Source organism: Marmota monax, unplaced genomic scaffold (assembly GCF_021218885.2).
Source record: "Marmota monax isolate L192 unplaced genomic scaffold, Marmota_monax_Labrador192_F-V1.1 WCK01_AAM20220418_F8-fsc00042, whole genome shotgun sequence".
Lineage (NCBI taxonomy): Eukaryota > Metazoa > Chordata > Mammalia > Rodentia > Sciuridae > Marmota > Marmota monax.
In genome coordinates this window covers 8,820,240-8,844,848 of record NW_026693008.1, presented here as the reverse complement: position 1 = coordinate 8,844,848, position 24,609 = coordinate 8,820,240, and the positions used below count along the sequence as shown (strand labels likewise).

At 37.4% G+C, this 24,609-nt stretch overlaps 1 protein-coding gene across 40 annotated transcripts in view; it reads left to right on the top strand.

Moving 5' to 3' along the window:
• Positions 1-24,609, top strand: part of Pbrm1 (polybromo 1) — a 93,661-nt gene that overhangs the window by 52,640 nt on the left and 16,412 nt on the right. For 30 of the 40 annotated variants that reach the window (XM_046452810.2, XM_058582116.1, XM_058582123.1 and 27 more), the window contains 7 exons: positions 1,380-1,591; positions 8,617-8,802; positions 10,214-10,371; positions 10,932-11,195; positions 13,668-13,813; positions 16,145-16,302; positions 24,317-24,500. In XM_046452810.2, coding sequence (XP_046308766.1) covers positions 1,380-1,591; positions 8,617-8,802; positions 10,214-10,371; positions 10,932-11,195; positions 13,668-13,813; positions 16,145-16,302; positions 24,317-24,500 — 1,308 coding nt within the window. The remainder of the gene's footprint in view (positions 1-1,379; positions 1,592-8,616; positions 8,803-10,213; positions 10,372-10,931; positions 11,196-13,667; positions 13,814-16,144; positions 16,303-24,316; positions 24,501-24,609) is intronic. The other 10 variants (XM_058582127.1, XM_058582120.1, XM_058582125.1 and 7 more) reach the window with 1 other exon arrangement.

Genomic DNA, 24,609 nt, shown 5'->3' with positions numbered 1-24,609 from the left:
TGCTCTGAGTTCCTTACAGGTATAAGAAGAACCCAGGGAAACATCACAAGCCTCTTACACACTTAATTCTTTCATTTTGCTGAATATCTGCCTTATGTTAAAAGATTATTTATCGTTGAGGACAATTAGAGTTCTTTTTTCATCTTGAGTTTTTTGTTCTTGCACATTTACTGAACACTTGGCCTCTTATAATTTTACGCTTAAAATCGTAAACTATTATAAAGTGAATTTAATTTCAGAAAAACAAGCTTCACATATATATCTAGTCAAAAAAACAGGTGTGATGTCAAAATAGCATGTTAGGGTTTTCTTCCTTTGGTAAGTTTTGTTTTTATTTCTTTTCTACAGGTATTAGCATTTCTATATCATCATCTAAAAACCTATCCAGAAATATACTTTCCCAGCTTGACTATGTTTTTAATTGTTTACTACTCCCTTTGCTGTTGGGGTGAGGCATCAGGAAACCTCAATGGAGTCTCATAGTCTAGTGGCATATGTCAGCAGATGGGTGACTATGTTTACTTCACCTCTCATACACCCCCAACCAGAATATCTCTGTGACTGCTGACGAGACATTCATCTATGATTAGTTTGGTGAATAATTTTTCAGTCCTTGATGTTCTTAGTAGGCACAGTAACTGCCTTCCTCAGAGCCCAGTGAATTAGAGATAATAATATAATTTCTTCTAGTCTAAATTCTAAAATTTGTTTTGCCCATTCCATTTACTTTATAAATGAGGAAAGATGCTTAGAAAAATTCTGCATATGACAGATTTTTTTTTTCATCTTTCACTATGTTGCCTTTCCTGAATCCCCAGAATTACTGTTTCCGAGAAACTAAAATTACACTAACTCTCAGGCCTATAACTGTTAAAGAATGCCCTCATGGCTTTTCAGTTTAGGTTCACTTATATACCAAACCCTACTAGCCTAGGCAGCCAAGATGGAGGACCAAAAAGAAGTAGACACATAACCTAAATCTTTTGTTAATACTTTCTATAATACGTTATTCGCAATTAAGGGAATGAAAAAGCTAATCCAGAGATTAAATATATGTTTCAGAGATTAAATATAAGTGTTAGACTTGGTCTGGAGCCTTGGTATAATCCTTGCAGCTATCTTCTACTACAACTGATTGATGCATATGCCATGTATCTTCAAGGAAAAATGCTGAGGCCTTTCTTTTTATGTAAGCTGAACAGGGAACAGCATGAGGCTTCCCGTAAAGTGACACCTTAGATTCTGTTCTAACAAACCTCAAGAATATACCATTATAATAGTGAACAAAGTAAGGAAGCATTTAGTAGACTCTCACATTCAAGTGAGGTGTTTGAAAGAAACAGCTTATATGTTAATGAATGCTCTTGATGCCGTTATAGGACAGATTCCGAAATATATGAGGATGCAGTAGAACTTCAGCAGTTTTTTATTAGAATTCGTGATGAACTCTGCAAAAATGGAGAGATCCTTCTTTCTCCAGCACTCAGCTATACCACAAAGCATTTGCATAATGATGTGGAGAAAGAAAAAAAGGAAAAATTACCAAAAGAAATAGAGGAAGATAAACTAAAACGAGAAGAAGAAAAAAGAGGTTGGTTTCTTTTCGTTATATTAAATATGAAGAAATATTATACTCTATTTTAGCTGTCCTCATAATTAGCTGTTGAGAAGAGTCCTGTCTGTGTGAATTAGTATTGACTATTTCACATTAAGCATGAGATGAAAATGTTTTTATCAGTTTGGGTATTCAGATTAATCAGATTGAAAGTTACCTGTGTATCCAGGAGCAGTTGGTTTACAAGTGTGAGAGCCTAATGTCTCTTCATACTACTGGAAGATAAAACCCAAGGGGTATGGCTGGAACTCAAATGCATTCTCAACATCATTCAGTAGTGTGGCTTTCCTGGTAAGTCCTTTGGGCCAGACAGCTAGATGGTATTTTTGTTGAAAGTTTTATTTTAATTATAATTATATCAACCTAAAATGTTACTTTGAGTTGGTTGCCAGAATTAACAAATATTTTGATAATGAGGAGTTTTTAATTATAATTTTTTTTCTGGTACTGAGAATTGAACCACCCAGGGACACCCCACCTACACCTCCATCCCTTTTTGTTTTTTATTTTGAGGCAGGGTCTCATTAAGTTGCTAGAGCTGGCATCAAACTTATTAAGTTGCCAGAGCTGGCATCAAACTTGTAATTCTCCTGCCTCGGCCGTTTGATTAGAAATTTCGTCATTTTTAATATTTCCATTCATATAGATATTTAGATTTTCTAAACGTTTAGTTAGCTATCAGCATTACTCCTCCTCCTTAGATACCCCCCACCCCTTAGGCAAGAAAACAAAACGAATTGATTTGAAGCAAACTCTAGTAAGCGATGGCATATCCAGAAAAGAAAAGAACCTGATTGTTGAGAATAGTAATTTTGCTAGTTTAGGGCAGTTTTGCTTCCAGAAGGATATACTCACTCAGGATGATAAAATGAGGGTAGAGGTAGAATCTTTATCTTTGCCAGCTAAAAATGGATGATACAGAAATGAAAGGAGTCTTTGCAGCTTTGCTGCCTGAGGTTATGATCCATATTAAGGAATGTCCTAGAAGTTTGAAACCCACAGAAGAGCTGAGATAAGCTGTCACACATTTGTGACTAACTAAAAAACTATGTATGTGTGAGGGAGATGCAAGAACCTGGTTGGTTAAGAGCAAAATCCATGGGATGCTTGAAAATCACTGCAACTTTAGATGCATACCCCCACCCCTGCCCCATAATCAGCAAAGGGTAAAACCTTATGGGTTTGAAGTATTTGAGCACAGCCTTCATCTAAATCATTAGCTGACCCCTAACTATCGAGACATAGCAGCAACCCCTAGTGTCAAGTCCCTTGGTATGCCTAAATAGTAATCTCAGAGGAAAGAAGAGAAAAAAGGGGGAAGAAGAAATATTTGAAGACATAATGATGTTTTTTGATGAAGAACATCACAAGTTCACAAGCTCCAAAGACCCCAAGTAAACTAAACACAAAAAGAACGACATTTAGAACATCATAGTCAAACTGCTGGGAGAAAATCTTGAAAGCAACAAAATGACTCATTACATACAAGAAAAGAATAATCTGATTAATGGCTGCCTTCTCATATAAAATAATGGAGGCCAGAAGGCGATGGTATGATATTCAAAAAATACAGAGAAGAAAGATAAAACTAAATCAAGATTTGTATATTTTTTGAAAATGAAGTTGCAATAAAGATGTTCCCAGATAAATAAAAACTAAGAGACTTTGCTGCTGGCAGACCTATACTATGAGACATAAAAAAAGAGCTTCAATCCCAGAAAAGTGATACCAGATGATAACTCAAAACCGCAAAAACTGAAGAGCAATGGAAATGGAAAATATGAGGATAAATGTAAAAGACTCTGTGTATCATTTTTTAAAATTTCTGTCTAAAACATTGGATTGTCTAAAGCAGTAATTACAACACTATAAGGTTATTATTATAACATTTATAGAAGTCATATGTATGACAGGAAGCACAAAGGAAGGGGGCTGGGGATATAGATCAGTGGTAGAACACTTACTTTGTATGTGGAATGTCCTGGCTTCCCTCCCCAGCCTCACCCAAAAATAAATAAAAGGCACAAAGGAAGAGAAATGTAACTATGTTGGAGCAAAGTTGTAACATTTAATGAAATTAAGTCATAAGCTGCACACACTGGTGCAAGACTGCAATTCCAGCAACTCTAGAGGCTGAGGCAGGAGGATTGCAAGTTCAAAACTAGCCTCAGCAACTTAGTGAGGCCCTGTCTCAAAGTAAAAAAAAAATGAAAAGGTCTGGGGATGTGACTCAGTGGTTAAGTGCCCCTGGGTTCAATCTCAGGTGCCAAAAGAAAAAATATAATTAAGCCATATAATTTGAAAATTCAGTGTTTATAAAATTAAGGAGATGGTGCTACATTTAGGCATATGGAAATGCCTCAATATCCATGAAACCAACTATAGGAATTAAAATGAATTGCAAAAAAAAAAAATCTTAACAGTTATAAAACAAGGTAATAAAAGGAGGAAAAGAAGAACAAAAAAAACATAAGACTCACAGATAACAAAGCAAAATGACAAACATAGTAGCAGCAGTAATTCCATTAAATGTAAATAAACTAAGCTTTCCAATCAAACGGAATTTAAAATGTAAGATTCAACTATATACTTTTTGCAAGAGATTCCCTTATATTCAGAAACACAAATAAGTTGAAAAGGAGAGAAAAATGCAGACTGTAACCAGAGTTGGAATAGCTGTTAGCGGAAAAAGTAGATTTTAAGAAAAGAAATAATACTAAAGACAAAGAAGGATATTTAATACATATAAAAGAGTCAACGTATATGTCAAGCATAGTGTTTCCCTCCTGTAATTCCAGCTACTCATGAGGCTGAGACAGAAGGATTGCCAGGTTGGAGGCCAGCCTCAGCAACTTAGCCTGTCTCAGAAATAAAAAGGGCTGGGGCCATAGCTCAGTGGTAGAGTGTCCCTGTCTTCAATCCCCAGTACCACCAAAAAAGGGAGGGATGGGGCTTAACATATTAGGAACAGAATATTCTTAAATGTATATACACCTAACAATGGAGCTCCAAAATACATGAAGAAAAAAGTATCAGAATTGAAAGAAGAAACAGAATTTAACAAGAATATAGTGATTGATAGAACTACTAGGTCAAAAATCAGTAAACATATGGAAGACTCGAATAGCAGTGTGAACCACCTTGACCTGTCAAACACTACACCAAATTACTATAGAATACATATTCTTTTCAATTACATGTGGAATATTATCTAGAATAGGCCATATACTAGGTCATAAAACAAGTTTTAAAACCAAAAGATTGAAATCATACCAAGTTTGTTCTCCAAATGCAATGGAATTAGATTGTAATTTAGCAACAGAAAGAAATGGGGAGGCAGTGCTTAGAAATTGTAAATAACCCATGATTAAAGAAGACATTACAGGTGCAGTCAGAACAATCTTGAAATGAAAACAATGTTTTAAAATTTATGGAATAAAGCTAACACTTTTCTTAGAAGGAACTTTATAGCTTTAAATACTTATATTAGAAAGGAAGAAAGATATAAAATTATTAAAAGAGACACAAGCATGCCACAATGTAGGTAGGAGGAGAAGAAATAATAAAAAACAGCAGAAAGCCATAAAGAGAAAACAGGAAATGCCAGTGCTAATGCTGGGAAGATATTTGGACGATCTGAGTTATTTCTACCTGCCAAGTTTTGAATACTTGGAATTTTTTTGTGTGTTTTTAAGTTTAGCTGACTCTTTTCCCAGCAATATAAAATCAGAAACAGCTTCTTCTGGAGTTACTCTAAGACATTTCTCGAAGTGTGGCCACTTTACCTTTTTTCTTGTACTAACTCAAAGACTATATTTCCCAGCAGTGTGATTGGGTGGTAGAAGTAGGTAAGAAACAGTATGCAGAGTCAATAGTAAGAAGAACTGACTAGGAAAGGCTATAAAAGCAGTATACTCTGAGAGCTATTTTAACAACTTATTTCTTGCCATAAAAGAACTACAGTCTGCTTCAGATTATCTGTGGTTACTTTATGAACATTAGAAGATGCAGCACACCAGAAAGTTGAATAATGGTCATGTATATCAGCCCTCTTTGTCTTTAAGCCATGAGAGGAGGATTGTTAGCAACAACCAGATTAAAAAACAAGGGAATCTAGAAGATTTTACCCTGTTTTGTGTTAACTCCCAGAATGTCTCATACAAGGGTAAGTAAGCAAAGAAAAAGAAACAGAACTTATGGTTAAGTACGGCAGATTATTCACAAATGCCTACTGCTCTTCCTTCTTAAAACACCTCTAAAAGGATGGAAAAGGAATTTTTAAAAAGCATAAAAAAGACAAACACAAGTATTTCCATCCCTTTAAAAAAGAAATTAATGGACAAGGAGATGGTGGTAATTAAAATTTGGAGGCTGGAAAATTGATGTGTAAGTTGCAATACTGGTTTCAGTGTCTATAGTAGATAAGTCCTTCAAACAGGCCAGTTCCTGTCTCAGAATTGCACAGGGAGTAGAACACTAGGTACTTCTAAAAGTGGAAATACATGTGGGTCTGAAAACAGGAGGACTGGTTGAAAGTCTAAAAGCAGTTGAGCCTTCAGTTCCCCACCTCAGCCCTTCCCAAGACTTCAGATTCCAGACAAATCTGAGGGTAAGGGTGAAGAGTAAAAGGAGTAAAAGGATTTATACTAAATAGGGAACCCCTTTGGCCCTTCTAGCTGTTTAGCTCTTAGCATGCTGTCCATCTCTTTTTCCTTTCTTTCTTTTTTTTTTTTTTGGTGTGTGTGTGTAGTACTGGAAATTGAACCCAGGGACTCTCTACCACTGCGTTACATCCTTAGCTCTTTTTGAGTCAAGGTCTAGAGAGATGCCTAGGCTGGAATGGAACTTGTTCTCCTGCTGCTCCATTTTCCCAAGTAACTGTACCTGAGATTACAGGCTTGTGCTATCATACCCAGCAATTAAAAAAAAAAAAAAGTTGCCATTTTTCTATTAACAGTCTATCCAAGGCAATTTAGACTTTTGTCATCATGCTTCCCCGAAAAAGAGAATTCTTTGTTGTTGTTTTGTTTTTTGGGTTTTGTTTGTTTGGGATTGAACCCAGGGCTATTCTCTACTGAGCTAGCTCCCCAGCATTTCCAGTGAGCTACATCTCTCTTTTTTATTTTTTACTGTTTTAATTTTGATACAGTCTCACTAACTTGCTGGGGCTGGCCTCAAATTTGTGAGCCACCATGCATACTTCTGAGAAATTTTCCAGTCTGTTTGTTGCACAATTTCAAAACCACTAACATATTTTTAGGTACTTGTTACTAGTAGTGCCCTTCTAAGAGGTACCAAAACCTCATCTAAATATCCTCAGCTCAGAAGTCCCAAATGAGGCTGTAGATATAAAACATCATGGTACACAGTTCCTTTCTATCTGTAGACCTATACAACTCTGGGAGGGAGCCAGTTTCTCTGCTCTTGAAGGCAGTGAGACATGTATAGATATTTCTGTTCAAAAACAGGGAGATGGAAAAAAGTATTACTGATTTCAAGGAATTTTTAAATGCATCTAAACAAATCCCAGTGGGTTTCTAGGACTGAGAACATCCTCTGGCTTAGTACTCAGCCCTTGAAATCCTCCTTTTTCATGAAAAATGCTTGCAACTAGTTTTATCAGCCTGTTTCCTGTATCTAGAATTTGGGGGTTGTTCAGACTTTTTGTACTCTGTGCCCCTGTCTGTCCATATATTGTTTTTGCTGGTGTAAAATTCTCAAGAACCTTTTGGTCTACTTTGTATGTCAAGGGATTTGCTTATTCTGCTGGTAAATAACGTTTCATCAAAATTGACAAAACTGGAGCTGGGAATGTGGCTCAAGCGGTAACACTCTCATCTAGCATGCACAGGGCACTGGGTTGATCCTCAGCACCACATAAAATAAAATAAAGATGTTGTGTCCACCGAAAACTGAAAAATAAATATTTAAAAATTCTCTCTCTCTCTCTCTCTCTCTCTCTTTAAAAAAAAAATGGCAAAACTATTTTTTTTTATTGTAATGCCAGTATTAGAGAATGGAGACAGAGGCCCCTTGTAGCCAATCAGTAAGGAACTTAAATTGATGTACTCTTTTTGGAGATTAATTTGGAATGTGCATTAAAAATCATTTTAAATGCTTATTCCCAGTTCTTTTATTTATGTAAAATTATCCTAAGGAAGTTATCAATTAGGTAGGCGAAGCATTATCCTCACCACCAACAACAACAACAAAAAACTCTGTGGTATTTGCAAATGATAGCTTATACTGGAACTATGAAAAGGTTTTATTTAACAAAAATAAAAGTCTTTATTGAACAAAAGCATTTTATTTCAGAAAATATTAATGATATATTGTGTATATGTACGTCCATACACACACACACACACATATACATGGTTTACAGAATACACATATTCCATATTTTCTCAATTCTAAAACTCCATTATTTGTGACATAACCATATAGTAATTGTTAGGAAAAACTTTTTCAGGAACATTAGGATAGAGTAGAAGTACATCAGATGTTTTCTCTAGGATTCCATGATCTAAAAGTGACTTATTTTCTTCCTTATACCTTTCAGAATTACTGAAAATGACTATGGCATATATTACTAAGGTGATTATTTTTAATGTATAGAATCTCATGGGTTTATTGAAATTAATGGCAGTTGATTATAATTCAAAAATGCAATTTTGAGGTTGTGTGTGGTGGTGCACACATGTAGTCCTAGCTACTTGGAAGGCAGGAGGATCATTGGAGCCCATGAATTTAAGACCAGCTTGAGACCAATTAAAAAAACAAAAAAAAAGCTTGAGCAACATTGCAGGACCCCTACACCCCCCCACACCCCCAATAAGGCAATATTGAAAATGTAAAGATCATACTGTTTTTTCTGACTATTCCCTTTGAATGTGACAAACAGATTTAAATGTATTATTGTATGTTGTTTGAATCCTGCATCTGATTGCAGCATTCTTTTAGTAAGTACCTTTTTTTTTTTTTTTTTTTTTTAACACAAGAAGCTGAAAAGAGTGAAGATTCGTCAGGTGCTACTGGCCTGTCAGGCTTACATCGCACATACAGCCAGGACTGCAGCTTTAAGAACAGCATGTACCATGTTGGAGATTATGTCTATGTGGAACCTGCAGAAGCCAACCTACAACCACATATAGTCTGTATTGAGAGACTGTGGGAAGATTCAGCTGGTAAGTTTATTTTAAATCAAAGGTACATTGGGAAGATGTGGCTCTTTTATTTCTTCTTGCTCCTCAAGAAAGAAATTTTAATTCAGATATTTTATGCCTTCCAATTATAGTTTTTCTCTTGTCTCAATAAATGTAATCATATCAGTAAATGTGAATACATACCCTCCTTATAAACCCAGAGTATAACACTGTTGGGCAGCATCAGTGTCATAGTTGAATGAGAAAAATAAGTTTTTTAAAATTTAGTTGAAATTTATTCATTCAACTGATAACCTATTAAAAACACATTTTGAACCAAACTCTATGTAGGATGGCAGAGATTCAGAACAGAAAGGTTTGGGCTGGAGATAAGAAAAATAAATTATTATAGAAAGACACTGTGCTGTGACTTAGAATTTGTCATTGATAAGTCTTTCTAGAAAAATGGCCTTTGAGACATGGAGAATGAAGAGAAGTTAATTAAACCAGCCAAGTGCAACTCAAGAGGCTGAGGCAGGAGAATCACAAGTTCAAAGCCAGTCTCAACAAACTAGCAAGGCCCTATGCAATTTAATGAGACCCTCTCTCAAAATAAAAAGGGCTGGGGATATGGTTCAATGGTCAAGCACCCTAGATTCAATCCCTGGTACCAAAAAAAGAAAAAAAAAAAAGTTAATGGAACCAAAAACAGGGGAAAATGTAATCCAGGCAATCTAGTTTTGTCAACTGCCCATCCTGAGATATTTTTTAATTCCTTCAGCTGTATGCTATGTCCTTTGGTATATCTGTATATATCCTTACTAAACCACAGAACTTAAGTGTGTGTTGACCCCAACAGATCTCATTACCTTTCTTTTTCTACATAATGCATGTCTTTGAATGTAAGTGGAAAAGTAGCATTTTTTTTTTTTAGTCCTCCTTCTACTTCACAATTTTAAAGTATAATTCCTTATAAGGTAATTATATTAAGAAATTAGGAAATTGTCTTCTGAAAAAGCCCAGTGCTATATGTTTAGACCATGGCATAATGACTTGATGGATTATTTCCTCATTTTTTAAAAATATATTTTTTATTTTTATTTATTTTTTTAAACAGTTTTTTTTGTAGTTGTAGATGGACATCATGGCTTAATTTTGTTTATTTTTATGTGGTGCTGAGGATCGAATGCAGTGCGCCTCACGTGCTAGACAAGCACTCTGCCACTGAGCTACATCCCTAGCCCTTAAAATATATTTTTTAGATTTTTTTTTTTTTTTAGTTGTAGATGGCACAATACCTTTATTTATTTATTTATTTTATGTGATGCTGAGGATTGAACTCAGTGCCCCACACGTGCTAGGCAAACAATCTACCACTTAGCCAGCCCCTGTTTCCTCATTTTGACAAGAATGTGTGGTTTCTGTTAATGATGATTCTCTCTCTGTTTTTGAGGTGAAAAATGGTTGTATGGCTGTTGGTTTTATCGGCCAAATGAAACATTCCATCTGGCTACGCGAAAATTTCTAGAAAAAGAAGTTTTTAAGAGTGACTATTACAATAAAGTTCCTGTTAGTAAAATTCTAGGCAAATGTGTGGTCATGTTTGTCAAGGTAAGAAAATCAATTAGTTCTAAAAATATCAATCATTTGCTCGGGATAAAATTTAAACTGTTTTTAAGCTGTATCTGTATAGCTCTATGTGGAGATTTGGGGAGAAATTAACCAGAATATGGTTGCAAAAGACCATTTCCTGCCTACACTTGTTAACTGTGTGAAGTTAACTTATTGCCAGGCTAATTTTAAGAGTGATATTTTCTGAAAATAATCACTATACATTATTAGTTTGGTTTTTAGGTAATAAGATGTACTTTTTGTATATCTGTCTGATAGAGGTACATGAGTCCTGTCCAAAGCTGTTGACTTCTAACTCTATGAAATATTAATATATTCTCAAAGGATAATCGATAAGCTAAATGGAATTGTTCACATTATAAGTTAAAGGGTATATGTTTAATCATTTCAGTAGGCAAGGAAATATTCCTAGATCTCTAGTCATTTACTGTTTGTTGCTAGAAAGTCTTCATAGTTTAACCTTTATTTGGTTGATTATTATTACTTTTTTGTTTTTGTTCAGAAAATTTACCTGACTTGTCTCGTTTTATGTCCCATAGGAATACTTTAAATTATGCCCAGAAAGCTTTCGAGATGAGGATGTTTTTGTCTGTGAATCACGGTATTCTGCTAAAACCAAATCTTTTAAGAAAATTAAATTGTGGACTATGCCCATCAGTTCAGTTAGATTTGTCCCTCGAGATGTACCTCTGCCTGTGGTTCGAGTTGCCTCTGTATTTGCAAATGCAGATAAAGGGGATGATGAGAAGAATACAGATAACTCAGAGGACAGTCGAGTTGAAGATAATTTTAACTTGGAAAAGGTATGTAGATAGCAAACACACAAAAAAGAATTTTACACCTCCAAATATCTGTTCCAGAAGACAAGTGATTAAAGTATTCAAACTCAGAAAATGATTGACAGTATGAAACCTTAGCCGAACAGAGAGGAGGAAACTCGGGGGGGGGGGGGGGGACTTAGTACTTAAAAATTTAAACAAAAGAGTAGAAGCAAAAAATAGAGTTTAAAAAGTAAATCCAGAGACTGGAGATGTAGTCACTGGTAGAGTACTTGTGTAGAATTCTTGAGGCCCTGGATTCATTTCCCAGTACCATAAGACCAATAATCTTTAAATAAATAAAAGTAAATTTAAGAGCTAATTCTTTGACAAGTCCAATGAAATAAACTATCAACTCTCTTAATAAAGGTAAAAGAGGCCGAGTATGTTGGTGTACACTTGTAATCCCAACAACTTAGGAGGCTAAGGCAGGAGGATTGCAAGTTTGAGACCAGCCTCAGCAATTTAGCAAGACCCTGTCTAAAAATAAAAAGGACTGGGGATGTGGCTCAGTGGTAAAGCACCCTGGGTTCAATCCCCAAAAAGTACAAAAAAGGTAAAAGAAGGTAGGGAGGGTAGTAAGCTCAGACAGACAAAAGGTGGAAGAAATTTAGTCAGTACATTTTAAATAAATTTGGAAAATAAAATGAATAATTTTCAAGGATATGAATTGTCAAAGTGGAATCAGGAAGAGATACAGCACAAGTGAACAACATGAAGAAACTGAAAATGTCAAAAAGCTAATCCCAAATAGTACTGAGCTTTCCTTTATTTAATTGAGGGGCCTATAATTTAAATGCTATTTGAACTGTTTCAGAGCATGGAGAAAAAGAAAACTCCCCAGTTGTGTTATAAAACCAAAACAATCTGGATTCCACAATTTGAAAATAAAAATTACTGCTCAGTCTCATTTATGAATACCAGGACAAAAATTTCTTAGGGGAAATTATTTTTTAAGTGAAATCAAATTATTTTTTTAGAAAATTTGACCAAAGAAAGAGGAGTACATTCTAGGAATGCAAGCATTGTTCAAATTACAAAAGTCTTTACATGTCATTATGTTAATAATTCTGTGTAGGTAAGCATGAATTATATCATTTAAGCTTCTGAACAATTCTGTTTGGTGGGCACACTGTCGGTGATCTTTATATTATAGATGGGGAAACTAAGGCACAAGAGGTCAAGTAACTTGCCCACCCTCACAGCAGCTAGTAGATAACAGATCCAGCAGTTTATTCAAAAACATTATGAGTGTTTATGACACAGGTTCTACTATTCCTTTCCATGTTGGCATAAATAGTAAAATAGTCTGTCAGTTGTTAATGTGAAGAAACTAAGTGGCAGCAGAGAGTGCCAGGCTTCTAGCTTTAGCTCTCTTCTTTCTTCTGTATTTTTTTCCTATAGTAGAAGTGTACTCCTTGGGTTGGGTGATAAGAGACCAGATTGGGAGGATTAATGGGCCCTTAAGGGCAGAGTGGCAAAAGGAGGAGTCCTGACAGGGAAGGAAGGCTTCTAACGTGGCCTCTCTTCCTTTCCACTCTGGGTGGTGTGGGTTCCTGTGGCTTCTGCACCTTCCACGTTCCTGGTCTGTTCTTACCTACCTTTCCAGGGATGTTTAACTAGCCTCGAGAAGAGAGGGTTGTATCAAGTTTTTCAAAGCCAATCTTACCCTGTCACTCTGGTGCATCTCCTAAAATTAGTCTGTTCTCCTCTTTCCTACTTTGTCTGGGATGAGTTTGCTGGGCACTTCTGTGGTGTGAGGAGGGAGTCCTCCTGTTGTCCTGATGAGTGAATCCCCTGGTCAAAGGAGTTCCCAGTTGTCTTGTTTCTTCAAAGACTTAATCAGTGGTTAAAACTGAAAAGATGTAGAGGGAGACAGACTCTTTCTGTACACAAATAAGTCACAAAGGCTGGGCAACTACCAACTTACTTGATTTCTCGTTCTTGGAGGTGACAAAAAGGAAGTATTACTTTTCAGAATGGACAGTAAATGAACTTTGCCACCCTAAAAATTGAATGGCTGAATTTATATTTTTAAAAAAAAGTTTAAAAACCAATAAAAGGAATTGAGGGAGCTCAAGTAAGTACAATAAATGGGGAGCTTATATGAAGTTTGCTTCTTATACACTCTATCTATAAAAGTATGTGAAATTTTCCAATTCTGAATGCTAATAAGTCCTTGCCAGACTCAAAGATACAGAAATTGGAAAGAGGGAGAGGGGATAAAAGCATTTTAGGCTAACGTTATTTTATGAAAATTATCTAGAAATTTTAGTGATTACAGCAGTTTAATTTCAACCACCTAATTTTTTGGTTTCTTAACCTTCATCAAAACTTCTACTTAAGTTGTTTTTTTTTTTCCTTACATTGATGTGAAGGAAAGTCCTGCTTTCTTTTCTTCTCTGTCCTGTCCTTCATGGTTAGCTGCTTTTCTTTAGCCAGTTTCCTTTACCACAGGAAAAAGAAGATGTCCCTGTGGAAATGTCCAACGGTGAACCAGGTTGCCACTACTTTGAGCAGCTTCGTTACAATGACATGTGGCTGAAGGTTGGCGACTGTGTCTTCATCAAGTCCCATGGTCTGGTGCGCCCCCGCGTGGGCAGGTGAATGTCCTTGAAATAGGGAAGATAAAGTTGACTCTGAGGTTTGGGGCTAGTAGACATGAATAATTAAGACATAAGTCCCTCCCCTGGCAATTTGTCTAGCTGCTTTTCACACCGTGCTTCCCCTGCTTTCACCTCTAAAAACACATTTTTTACATTCTTCCCACCATTTACTTAACTCTCAGCTCAAAAATCTCCCTGCCCATTTTGTATGGTAATTCTAAGCTTAAATTTGAAATAGTACTTCCTTAAAGAACCCTTTCCTTTACCTGTATACTGGCTTGTCTCCCTGTTTCCCATTCCCCCAGGCACTATGTTTTTCCTTGTTAGAAATAAGAGTGTCATGGGGCTGGGGTTTAGTGGCTCAGTGGCAGAGCACTCACCTAGCATGCATGAGGCACTGGGTTCGATCCTTAGCACCACAGAAGTGTACAATAAAGATATTGTGTCTACCCAAAATTAAAAATAAATATTAAAAAAAAGAAAGAAGAGTATCACACATGGATATTTATATTGTCTAGTTTCCATACCTTGAATTTCCAAATACCCTGCAAATAGGAACTCTCTGTTTTTGCTCAACTTTGTATTCTCTGCTGAAATCAGTGCATGAAACATAGTAGGGGCTCATATATTTATGAACAAGTAAATTAATGTAAGGAATGTTAGATGGCAAAAGTTCAAGGAGTCAGGTACTCAGTTGATCATTATGATAATGGTTAAGAACAATGGTATTTGAAGGCTAGAGATGAAACTCAGTAGTAGAGTACTTCCCTAGCATGCTAGAGGCCCTGGCTTTGATTCCTAGTGTACAAACAGGAAAACAAAACAAAAAACCCAGTAGTTGGTTCTAGGAGATCTTGGTTAAGCTCTGCTAGTTGCATGTTCTTAAGTACATGAGTTGCCTCTATTTCTGTTTCTTCCTCATTGTACATCAATCAGTAACCATTTACTATATTATTTGCCAGGCTCTGAGAATACATTAGTTTATAAAACAGATGTTCTTAGTCCCATGGAACTTTGTTCTGGTGAGAAGATAAACAATAAACATCTTTAATAAGTAGAATTGTAGTGCAGTGGATCATGATATATGCTGTTGAAAAAATAGAGCTGGGTGAAGAGAGATGTGTACAGTGAGAGCAGGGAGGATGGTCTAGAGCACAGGCTTCAGTAAGAAGCTGGCATTTGAGCCAATGCTTGAAGAAACAGAAGGGTAAGAATTCTGAAAGTACAGGGGAAAAGCATTCCAGGGAGAAGTTGAACAGATTGTGTAAAGGCCTGAGAGAGAAGTATGCCAGGCCTGTTCAAACCAGCAGAAGTTACAACTAGCAGAGTGAGCCAGGGAAGAGTTAGTTGGGAAGTAAGGGCCAGTGGTAGTGAGCAAATCATGTAGGGCTTCAAAAACCATTGTAGGGACTTATACTTTTATGGAGTTAAATGGAGTAACATTGTATTGTTTCAAGCACAGAGTGACATTTGACTTAGGTTGTAAGAGGATTATTCTGCCTGCTGGTTTTTAAGAATAGACTATCAAGAGTAGGGACAAGGAGATCTTTCAGGCCGTTGAAATAATCCAAGCAAGAATAATGGTGTCTCAGACCAGAGTGTTGCAAAGTGTACTACCTTGAAGGTCAAATTAATAATTTACTTAATAAATGGAATGTGAGGTCTGAGAGGCAGGGTGACTTGTGTGTTGGGCCTGAGGAACTGGAAGGTTAGAGTTACTATTAGCTGAAGAGAAGATGCTGCTTCATGCCAGGAACCACAGAATATGGGACAATAATATCAACTTTATTGGTTGTGAGAAATAGTACAGTATCTGGTACATAGTAGCCAATGTTAATGTTTTGTTGTTGTTCCTAAGGAGGTGTTAATTGGCATTCATCAGTTTCTCAAGGGGTGAACCCGACTGGATCTTGACTTTCAAAAAGGTTATGAACCATTGTGTTGAAGGAATGTCTGCCATGCATGTGATTCAACTCCAAATATTGAAATTGTGAGTCTTCATTGGACTTACAGGCCCAATAAAAGATGCTTAGTTCTAGTTTTATATGCATATTTCAGGAAGAAAATCTGAGAGTCAGATAAAACTATTAAATTACATTTCTTGATATTATGGTTATTTTTTTTCAAATAAGTGGGACCCTGTGTTCTTTTCTTTTTAAGTATCTTGTATGCTTAAAGGAGGAGGGCAATTAATGAAGTTATATAAATTTCAGTAAGACAAATACTGTTGAATGGCACATACTCTTTAAGTTTTGGCTAATAGAATTTTTACTAGATTAATCCTTCAAGAATGGAATTATCATGTAATTTCTCCATTTTCCCCCCAAGAATTGAAAAAGTGTGGGTCCGAGATGGAGCTGCATATTTTTATGGCCCCATTTTCATTCACCCAGAAGAAACAGAGCATGAGCCCACAAAAATGTTCTACAAAAAAGAAGTGTTTCTGAGTAATCTGGAAGAAACCTGTCCCATGACATGTATTCTGGGTAGGTATTTATATTTTTTCATTTAATCCATTAACTGCTTAAAATTCGATTGAATACTACTTTTGTGCTAGGTACTATTCTAGATGTTAGGTATATAGCAATAAGCAAAACAAAGTCTGTGCCCTCTAAAAGACTTACATTGGGGCAAAGATTGGTGAGTCCATAAATAAATTGAAGAACAGATGTGTAGAATATCAAGCCATGGTTAGAGCTATAAATGAAAATAAAGTAAAAGGATTGAGGGTAGTGTTGAGACAAGGTCCTTTGTTCAGTAAATGCCTTGCTGCTAGGTGACATGTGAACAGAACCCTAGAGAAGTAAGGAAAAAGCCCATTTGAATATCAGGTTTTGCTCTCTTATAGGCACAGCTAAAAGCCTTAAAGTAGAGTATCTGAGCATGTTCCAGACATATAGTATGAAAATTGGGTGACTGGAACAGAGCAGTGGTATATAAGGGAATGAGCCCTCTGAGGAAGCTGGGCATCCAGTCATAGTAGGCTTTGTAAACAATGGAGTGGTTGAGCTTGGAGTGGATAGGAAGTCCTGGGAGGGGTTTGAGCACAGTGGTGGTATAAGCTGGTACGAACATTAGAAGGAGGAATCACTGTGGCTCTTGTAAGAATAAAGCAGGAGCTTGACACAGTGTACATGTCTGTGTTCCTAGCCTCTTGGGAGGCTGAGGCAGGAGGATCACAAGTTCAAGCCAACCTGGGCAACTAGCAAGACTCTGTCTCAAAATAAAAATGGGGATAGGGATGTAGCTCAATAGTAGAGTGCTTCACTAGCATGCGCAAGATCCTGGGTTCCCTCCCCAGTACTGCAAAATAACAGGGTTGAGGATATGTAGCTCAGTGTTAGAGTGCCCCGGGTTCAATATCCAGTGTCACCAAAAAAACAAAACAAACAAAAAAAGGCATAGTCCGCTGGGCACAGTGGTGCATGCCTGCCTATAAGCCCAGTGACTTGGGAGGCTAAAGCAGTAGAAGAATCGCAAGTTTGAGGCCAGCCTCAGCAGCTCAGTGAGGTCCTAAACAATTTAGCAAGACTCTCAAAATAAAAAGAGCTGGGGATGCAGCTCAGTGGTAAAGCGTCCCAAGTTCAATACCCAGTACCAAAAAAACCTCATGGGGCCTCTCTGTCTATGGAGAGATGGCTCTTATTTGTCAGCTCTGACAAATAAACTCTCCTGTGTATCTCTTAAAAAAAAAAGAAAGAAAGAAAGAAAAGAAACTCATGGTCTGTGTTGGACTCTAAATCCTGGTAATCTTATTGTAGCTGTTGCATGTTTTGGTTTTTGTTCTATCATCTACTGAGTGTTCACAGTTATATTCTGTTTCCTACATCTGGTTGTATCCATCATCATATTTTGTTTTCAGTTATTGTGTTCTCTTGACCCTGAGTCACCTCTAGAGCTTACTTACACGAGTTTTTACATCTTTTGTAATGGTTTCCTAAAAGATTATTAGTCTCACAAGTTTTATATTGATGACTTGTGCTTTTTGTTTTCTTGTTCTGGAAACTGACCCAGGACCTCATGAAAGCTAAGCATATATTCTTATAGTGAGCTGTACCCCCAACCTCTGATTGCTCATAGTTTGGTTGTTTTGATTTTTGTTTGTTTGTTTTGTTTTTGCAGGATTGAACCCAGGGACTTGTGCATGCTAGGCAAGTACTCTACCACTGAGCTACTTCCCCGTCCTGTTTTATGTTTATTTGAGACAGGCTTTCATTCAGTTGACTAAGCTGGCCTCAAACTTTGAGTCCATTTGCTTTAGCCTCCTGAGTAGTTGGGAAGTATATTATGTCAGCACAAAGACCCATACCTCTAATGCCAACTACTCAAGAGGCTGAGGCAGGAGGGTTGCAAGTTTGAGGCCAATCTAGGCAATTTAGAGAAACTGTGTCTCAAAATTAAAAAATAAAAAGGGCTGGGGATATAGCTAAGTTGTAGAATACTTTGCATAGTATGCATGATGAGGTCCTGGGTTCATTCCCTACTACTGGCAGAGGGTAAAGAGAAGATGTAATCCCAGCAGCTCAGGAGGCTGAGGCAGGAGGATGGCGAGTTCAAAGCCAGCCTCAGCAAAAGCAAGGTACTAAGCAACTCAGTGAGATCCTGTCTCTAAATAAAATACAAAATAAGGATGGGGATGTGACTCAGTAGTCAAGTGCCCCTGAGTTCAATCCCTGGTACAAAAAAAAAAAAAAGAAGAAGAAGAAAGAAAGAAAGAAACTGGACATTTTGAATATACAGTGTGGTAACTCTGAAAATCAAATTCTCCTTTCTTCTTAGGCTTTGTTGTTATTGCTTTTTATGGATTGTAATTCTTTGTTCAGTAACATTTTTTAAATTGTGTCTTTTTTTTTTTAATATTTATTTTTTTAAGTTATCGGCAGACACAACATCTTTTGTTGGAATGTGGTGCTGAGGATCGAACCTGGGCCGCACGCATGCCAGACGAGCGCGCTACCACTTGAGCCACATCCCCAGCCCTAAATTGTGTCTTTATTGTGTGTGGTCACTGAAGTCTCTGTTCTCTCAGCTTAGTGATCAGATAGTGATTTGACAAAGGTTTTCTTAAATGCCTAGAGCCAAAAACTCCCAGTATTTGCAGCTGGATTCCCTCTGTGTGTTGGAGCACACCAACATTCAGCATTTAGCCATGCAGTTTACATCTCTGCCTTTATTTCCTGCTTGCACAAAGCTCGAAGGTCAGCCACAGGTGAGAGTTTAGGGACTTCTCAGGTCTTTTCTGATCATGAACCCTACCGTTTGCATATGCATGGCCTTCTAGGTTCCTAGATAACTATAGAAACTCAGAATCCTTATTTCCAAGTGGCAGAAGCAAGGAAACTGCCTACACTGCTGCAAGTGACAGGGGTAGAAGTGTCCCAACAATGGCACATGTGGGCAGAAGGTGACACTCTACCCACCTTCCTGGGGACCTTAAGAGCCAAGGTGACAGGTGCAGGGCCCAGTGGAGGCATTATGGTATTGCCACAGGAAGAAAAGATCTTTGTAGGCAAAGTACTGCAGCTGCCCACCAACGTAGCCAGTGATGTCAAGTGATGGAGAAAGCAACTACCAATCCCTCCATAGAGCTCAAAGGACTGTGCTGCTTCTAGCACTGTGTTTATAGGAGTTTAAAAGACCCTAAAAGTGGGCTTGAGGTGTGGCTCAGTGGTAGTGCGCTTGCCTGGCCTGTGTGAGGTCCTGGGTTGGATCCCCAGCACACCACACACACACATACACACACCAAAAAAAAAAAAGAAAGAAAAGAATAAGAAGATCCCCAAAGTGTTAGTAACCCATCACAAATTAATATCTGCTTATTCCAAGAATGATACTGAAACAATCTCTGGAGAGAATAGCCAAGATAAAGATGTCCCAGTTATTCTAAAACATAGAGATGCAATATTCCCAGCAGTAGCCATCTTGCTCTCCTACTGTATGGAGTGGATTGTGGTCTAGACCAACATGAAAGACTTATAGACAGAATTCTGGAAAATCTTGGTGTGAACTTATTGAAGGTGGAACAAATGTTATTAACAATGAACTCTGGCATGTTTGAATTATGTTTAGAAGGCAAATGTTGAGCCAGGCATGGTGACTTATTCCTATAGTCCCAAGTCTACCCAGTCCAGAGGATCACTTGAGCCTAGGAGTTTGAAACTAGTCTGAGCAACATAATGAGACCTTTTCTCAAAAATAATAGAAGAGCCATGTAATCCCAGCAACTTCAGAGGCTGAGGCAGGAGGATCATAAATTCAGGGCCAACCTTAGCAATTTAGCAAGACCCTTTCGCAAAATGAAAAATTTAAAAACGGGGAAAAAAATGTAGCCAGGCATGGTGGTACACATCTTTAATCCCAGGTACTCAGGAGGCTGAGGCAGGAGGATTTCAATTTTGAGACTAGCCTCAGCAACATAGCAAGACCCTATCTCAAAATAAAATGGTCTGGATGGGGCTGGGTTGTGGCTCAGATAGAGCACTTGCCTAGCATGTGTGAGGCACTGGGTTCGATTCTCAGCACCACATATAAATGAATAAAATAAAAAGGTCCATTAACAACTAAAAAAAAGTATTAAATAAAAATAAAATGGGCTGGATATGTAACTTAGTGGTAAAGTGCCCTTGGGTTTAATCCCCACTACTGGAAAAGGGGGAAAAAATAGAAGGAAGGAAGATGTTATATTGAACAAAGAGGAAGATGAACAAGTGGATGAAGCTCCATGGTAGCATCTCATGGTGATGGACTTTCCTGAGAGCAGAGCCACAAGATCCCTTTGACTGAATTACTCTGTACCATGGAGTAGTTAATTGAGCTTTCAGAAGGCCCAACTGTAGACATCTCTAATCAAGCAAAGGCCCACTAGACAAGACAGGGAACCCTCCAAGACTGCTACTGAGACTAATACAGTAAACAAAGAGGCCAGAGATAAGCCAACAAAAATCTTCAAGAAGATTCAGAGGAAAGAGAATTTGGAGCTGATGCTCAGGTTTTCATTTCCCTGATGGAGATGAAATTCAATGAAAAGGAAGTGATAGATACCCTCAGAATGAACAACAGCCAGCAAAGTGGCTGAGAGACCAGTATCTCCTCTAGTCTTCCCCCTAACACCTGTTCTGTAGATTAAACCCAAGGGAGTTTTGCCACCCACTGAGCCACATTACCAATCCTTTCTATTTTTTTATTTTGAGACAGGATCTTGTTAAGTTGCTGAGGACCTTGCTAAGTTGTTGAGGCTGGCCTCAAGCTTCTGATGCTCCTGCCTCAGCCTCCCAGATTGCTGGGATTGCAGGTGTGCGCCACCAGGCCCTGCTCCAGACCAGTTGACCTGAACAACCTAGTGGTACAGCTGAGTATGACCAACCCTAATTGAAGACATGCTATAGACCCTCTAAAGGTCCCCAAGTGAATAAACAATCTAGAAATAGAGCCAATCTGTGCTACAGATCTCTAGAATCTCTCAGTTGCTGAACTGCTCCTAGGCTGCACTGCCCCATTTGACTGGCCACAGCAACCTCCTTAGGAGTGGAACAGAGAGGGGCCAGAGTGGACCTTACCTGGAAATCTGCCTTTAGCATCCATTCTCATTCTCTGACCTCTTGCTTTGTAAACTTCTGTGGCAGTAGTTTGTAAGGCCATGTTTTTTGGCATCCAGTGATTGTTTATTAAAAAAAAAAAAAAAAAAGTAATTGTTGTTCTGAGAAGTTGAACAGTTGTATCCTCAATGCCACTGTCTATTTCTAGAATTTCAGCATGCCAAATAGAAACTCTGTCCATTAAACAACAATTCTCTATATCCCACTACCCCTCTACCCCTAGTGGTCTCTATTCTACTCTCTGTAAATATTGCATATTTGCAGTACTTGTATAAGTGAAATCATGCAATGTTTGTCTTTTTGTGTCTGGCTTATTTCACTTTGCATAAAATTTTCATTCATACTGTAGCAGGTATCAGAATTCTATTCCATTTTAAGTCTGAGTAATATTCCATAGTAGATATAAACCACCTTTTTATTTATCCATTTATCTGTTGATGGACGTGTGAGTTTTTTCTGTCCTGAGTAATGTTGCTGTGATTATTGGTGTACAAGTCTCTGTTTGAGCTTCTGATTTCAATTATTATTTTCTTTCTAGTTGTAGTTGGACACAATACCTTTATTTTATTTATTTTTATGTGGTGCTGAGAATCAAACTCAGCACCTCCTACATGCTAGGCGAGTGCATTACTACTGAGCCATAACCCCAGCCCCTCAATTATTTTTGATATATACCTAGAAGCATAATTACTGGGTAATACAGTAATTCTGTATTTATTTATTTTATGTGTTGCTCAGGATCGAACCCAGTGCCTCATACATTCTAGGCAAGTGCACTACCACTGAGCTACAGCCCAGCCCCCTATGTTTAATTTTTTGAGGACTGCCAAACTATTTTACACAGCAGCTACATCATTTACATTCCCTCCACCAATGTACAAGGGTTCCATTTTTTCTGCATTATCCTTCCTGACACATTTATTTATTTTACCGTTGTCTTTTTTTTTTTTTTTTTTGGTACTAGGGATTAAACCCAGAGTTGCTTTTACCAATGGGCTACATCCCCAAGTCTTTTTGAGATAAGGTCTTGCTAAGTTGCTTGGATCTTCCTAAGTTGCTCAAGCTGACTTCAAACTTATAATCCTCCTTCCCTAGCCTCCTCAGTTGCTGGAATTATAGGCATGAGCTCTTGTGCCCAGCTCACTGTGGTTTTGATTTGCATTTCCCTAATGATTAATGATGTTGAACATTACTTAATGTACTTGTCTACCACTCAGTATATCTTTTTTGGAGAAATGTCTGTTGAGATCCTTTGCTCATTTTTTAATTGGGTTATTGGTCTTCTAATTGTTAAGTTGTAGGAGTTCTTTATATTCTGGTGCTAGCCTTTTCTTTTAATATTTACTTTTTAGTTGTCGTTAGACACAATACCTTTATTTTATTTATTTTTGTGTGATACTGAGGATCGAACCCAGGGCCTCACGTGTGCTAGGCAAGTGCTGAGGCACAACCCCAGTCGGTAGCCTTTTACTAGATATATGATTCACATATATTTTGTTGTATAGGTTGTCTTTTCACTTTCTTAATAGTATCCTATAGAAAACAAAAGTTTTTAATTTTGTGAAGTCTAGTTTATCCTTCATTTTCTATAGTTTCTGGTGCTATTTCAGTGTCACATCTGAGAAATTATTGCCTAATCAAATGTCATAAAGATGTACATCTAGGTTTTCTTCTAAGAGTTTTGTAGTTGTAGGTCTCACATTCATGTCTTTGATTCTGAATTAATTTTTGTATGTGGCTTGATATAAGACTCCAACTTCATTTTTAGCATGTGGAAATCCAGTTGTCTCAGAACCATCTATTGAAGAAATTATTCTTTCCGCCCCATTGAATTGTCTTTGGCATCTTTGTTGAAAATGAGTTGCCAAAAAAACCCAATTGTATGGGTTTATTTGTAGACTGTCAGTTCTACTGTCTGTGTGTAGTACCCCAAGAAAACAATTAATAATTTTGTGTCATGTTGTCATTGGAAAGAGACCTCAGCTCAGTCTGGGTGGTTCTTAATTTTGTTACTGAAAAACATTCCAGGATGCACTAAAAGCAAGGCACAGAAATTTATATAAGAACATCAGAGGTGTACACATTCCAGAGTAGGGTGCCCCTCACTTCTCAGAGATGAATGCTACATCCTGAGTCAAGCTCTCCAATAATATATATATATATAAAATTTTTCTGGGAACAAGCATGGAGGTTCTCAGACAAAACTCTTTTGAAAATTAAGGCCTATGACAATCATTTGCTATTTGGAGATCAGAATGTTTCTCTGTTATTATGTAATCAAGCCATAAATAATTTATAGGCATATTGTATAAGTCTTTGAATCTCATGACATTTAAATTAATTTTGTATTTGTTCTTGTTGGCCTAAGCATAAACTGGAGGGTTCGTTCATCTGACTGAAGGGACAAGTATGACTGGTCATACTCATAGATCCAAGTCTCCATACTAAGGCGTTCTTGTTCTTTTTCTTTTCCCAAAAGCCCACCTACACATATCTCAGTATGAATATATTAATTAAAAATTACAGCTTAGGGGCTGGGGTTGTGGCTCAGTGATAGAGTGCTTGCCTAGCATGGGTGAGGCACTGGGTCCGATCCTCAGCACCACATAAAAATAAATACCATGTGTTGTGTCCAGCTACATTTTTAAAAAATTACAGCTTGGAAGCCTGAGGTAGGAGGATCACAAGTTCAAAGCCAGCCTCAGCAAAAGCAAGGTACTAATTTATTTAGACCCTGTCTCTAAATAAAATACAAAATAGGGCTGGGGATGTGGCTCAAGGATTGAGTGCCCTTGAGTTCAATTTCTAGTATCCAAAAAAAAAAAACAATTAATAAAATTTTTTAAAAATTGTAAACTATGTCTACAATTTATTCCTTTAATTTCTTTCCAACTTGTTCTTTCAGGAAAGTGTGCTGTGTTGTCATTCAAGGACTTCCTCTCCTGCAGGCCAACTGAAATACCAGAAAATGACATTCTGCTTTGTGAGAGTCGCTACAATGAGAGTGACAAGCAGATGAAGAAATTCAAGGGACTGAAGAGGTTTTCGCTCTCTGCTAAAGTGGTAGATGATGAAATTTACTACTTCAGGTGATTTTTTTTTTTTTTTTTTTTTTTTTGGTACTAGGGATTAAACCTAATGGCTCAGGGGTGCATAACCACTGAGCCACATCCCCAGCCCTTTTTATTATTTTGAGAT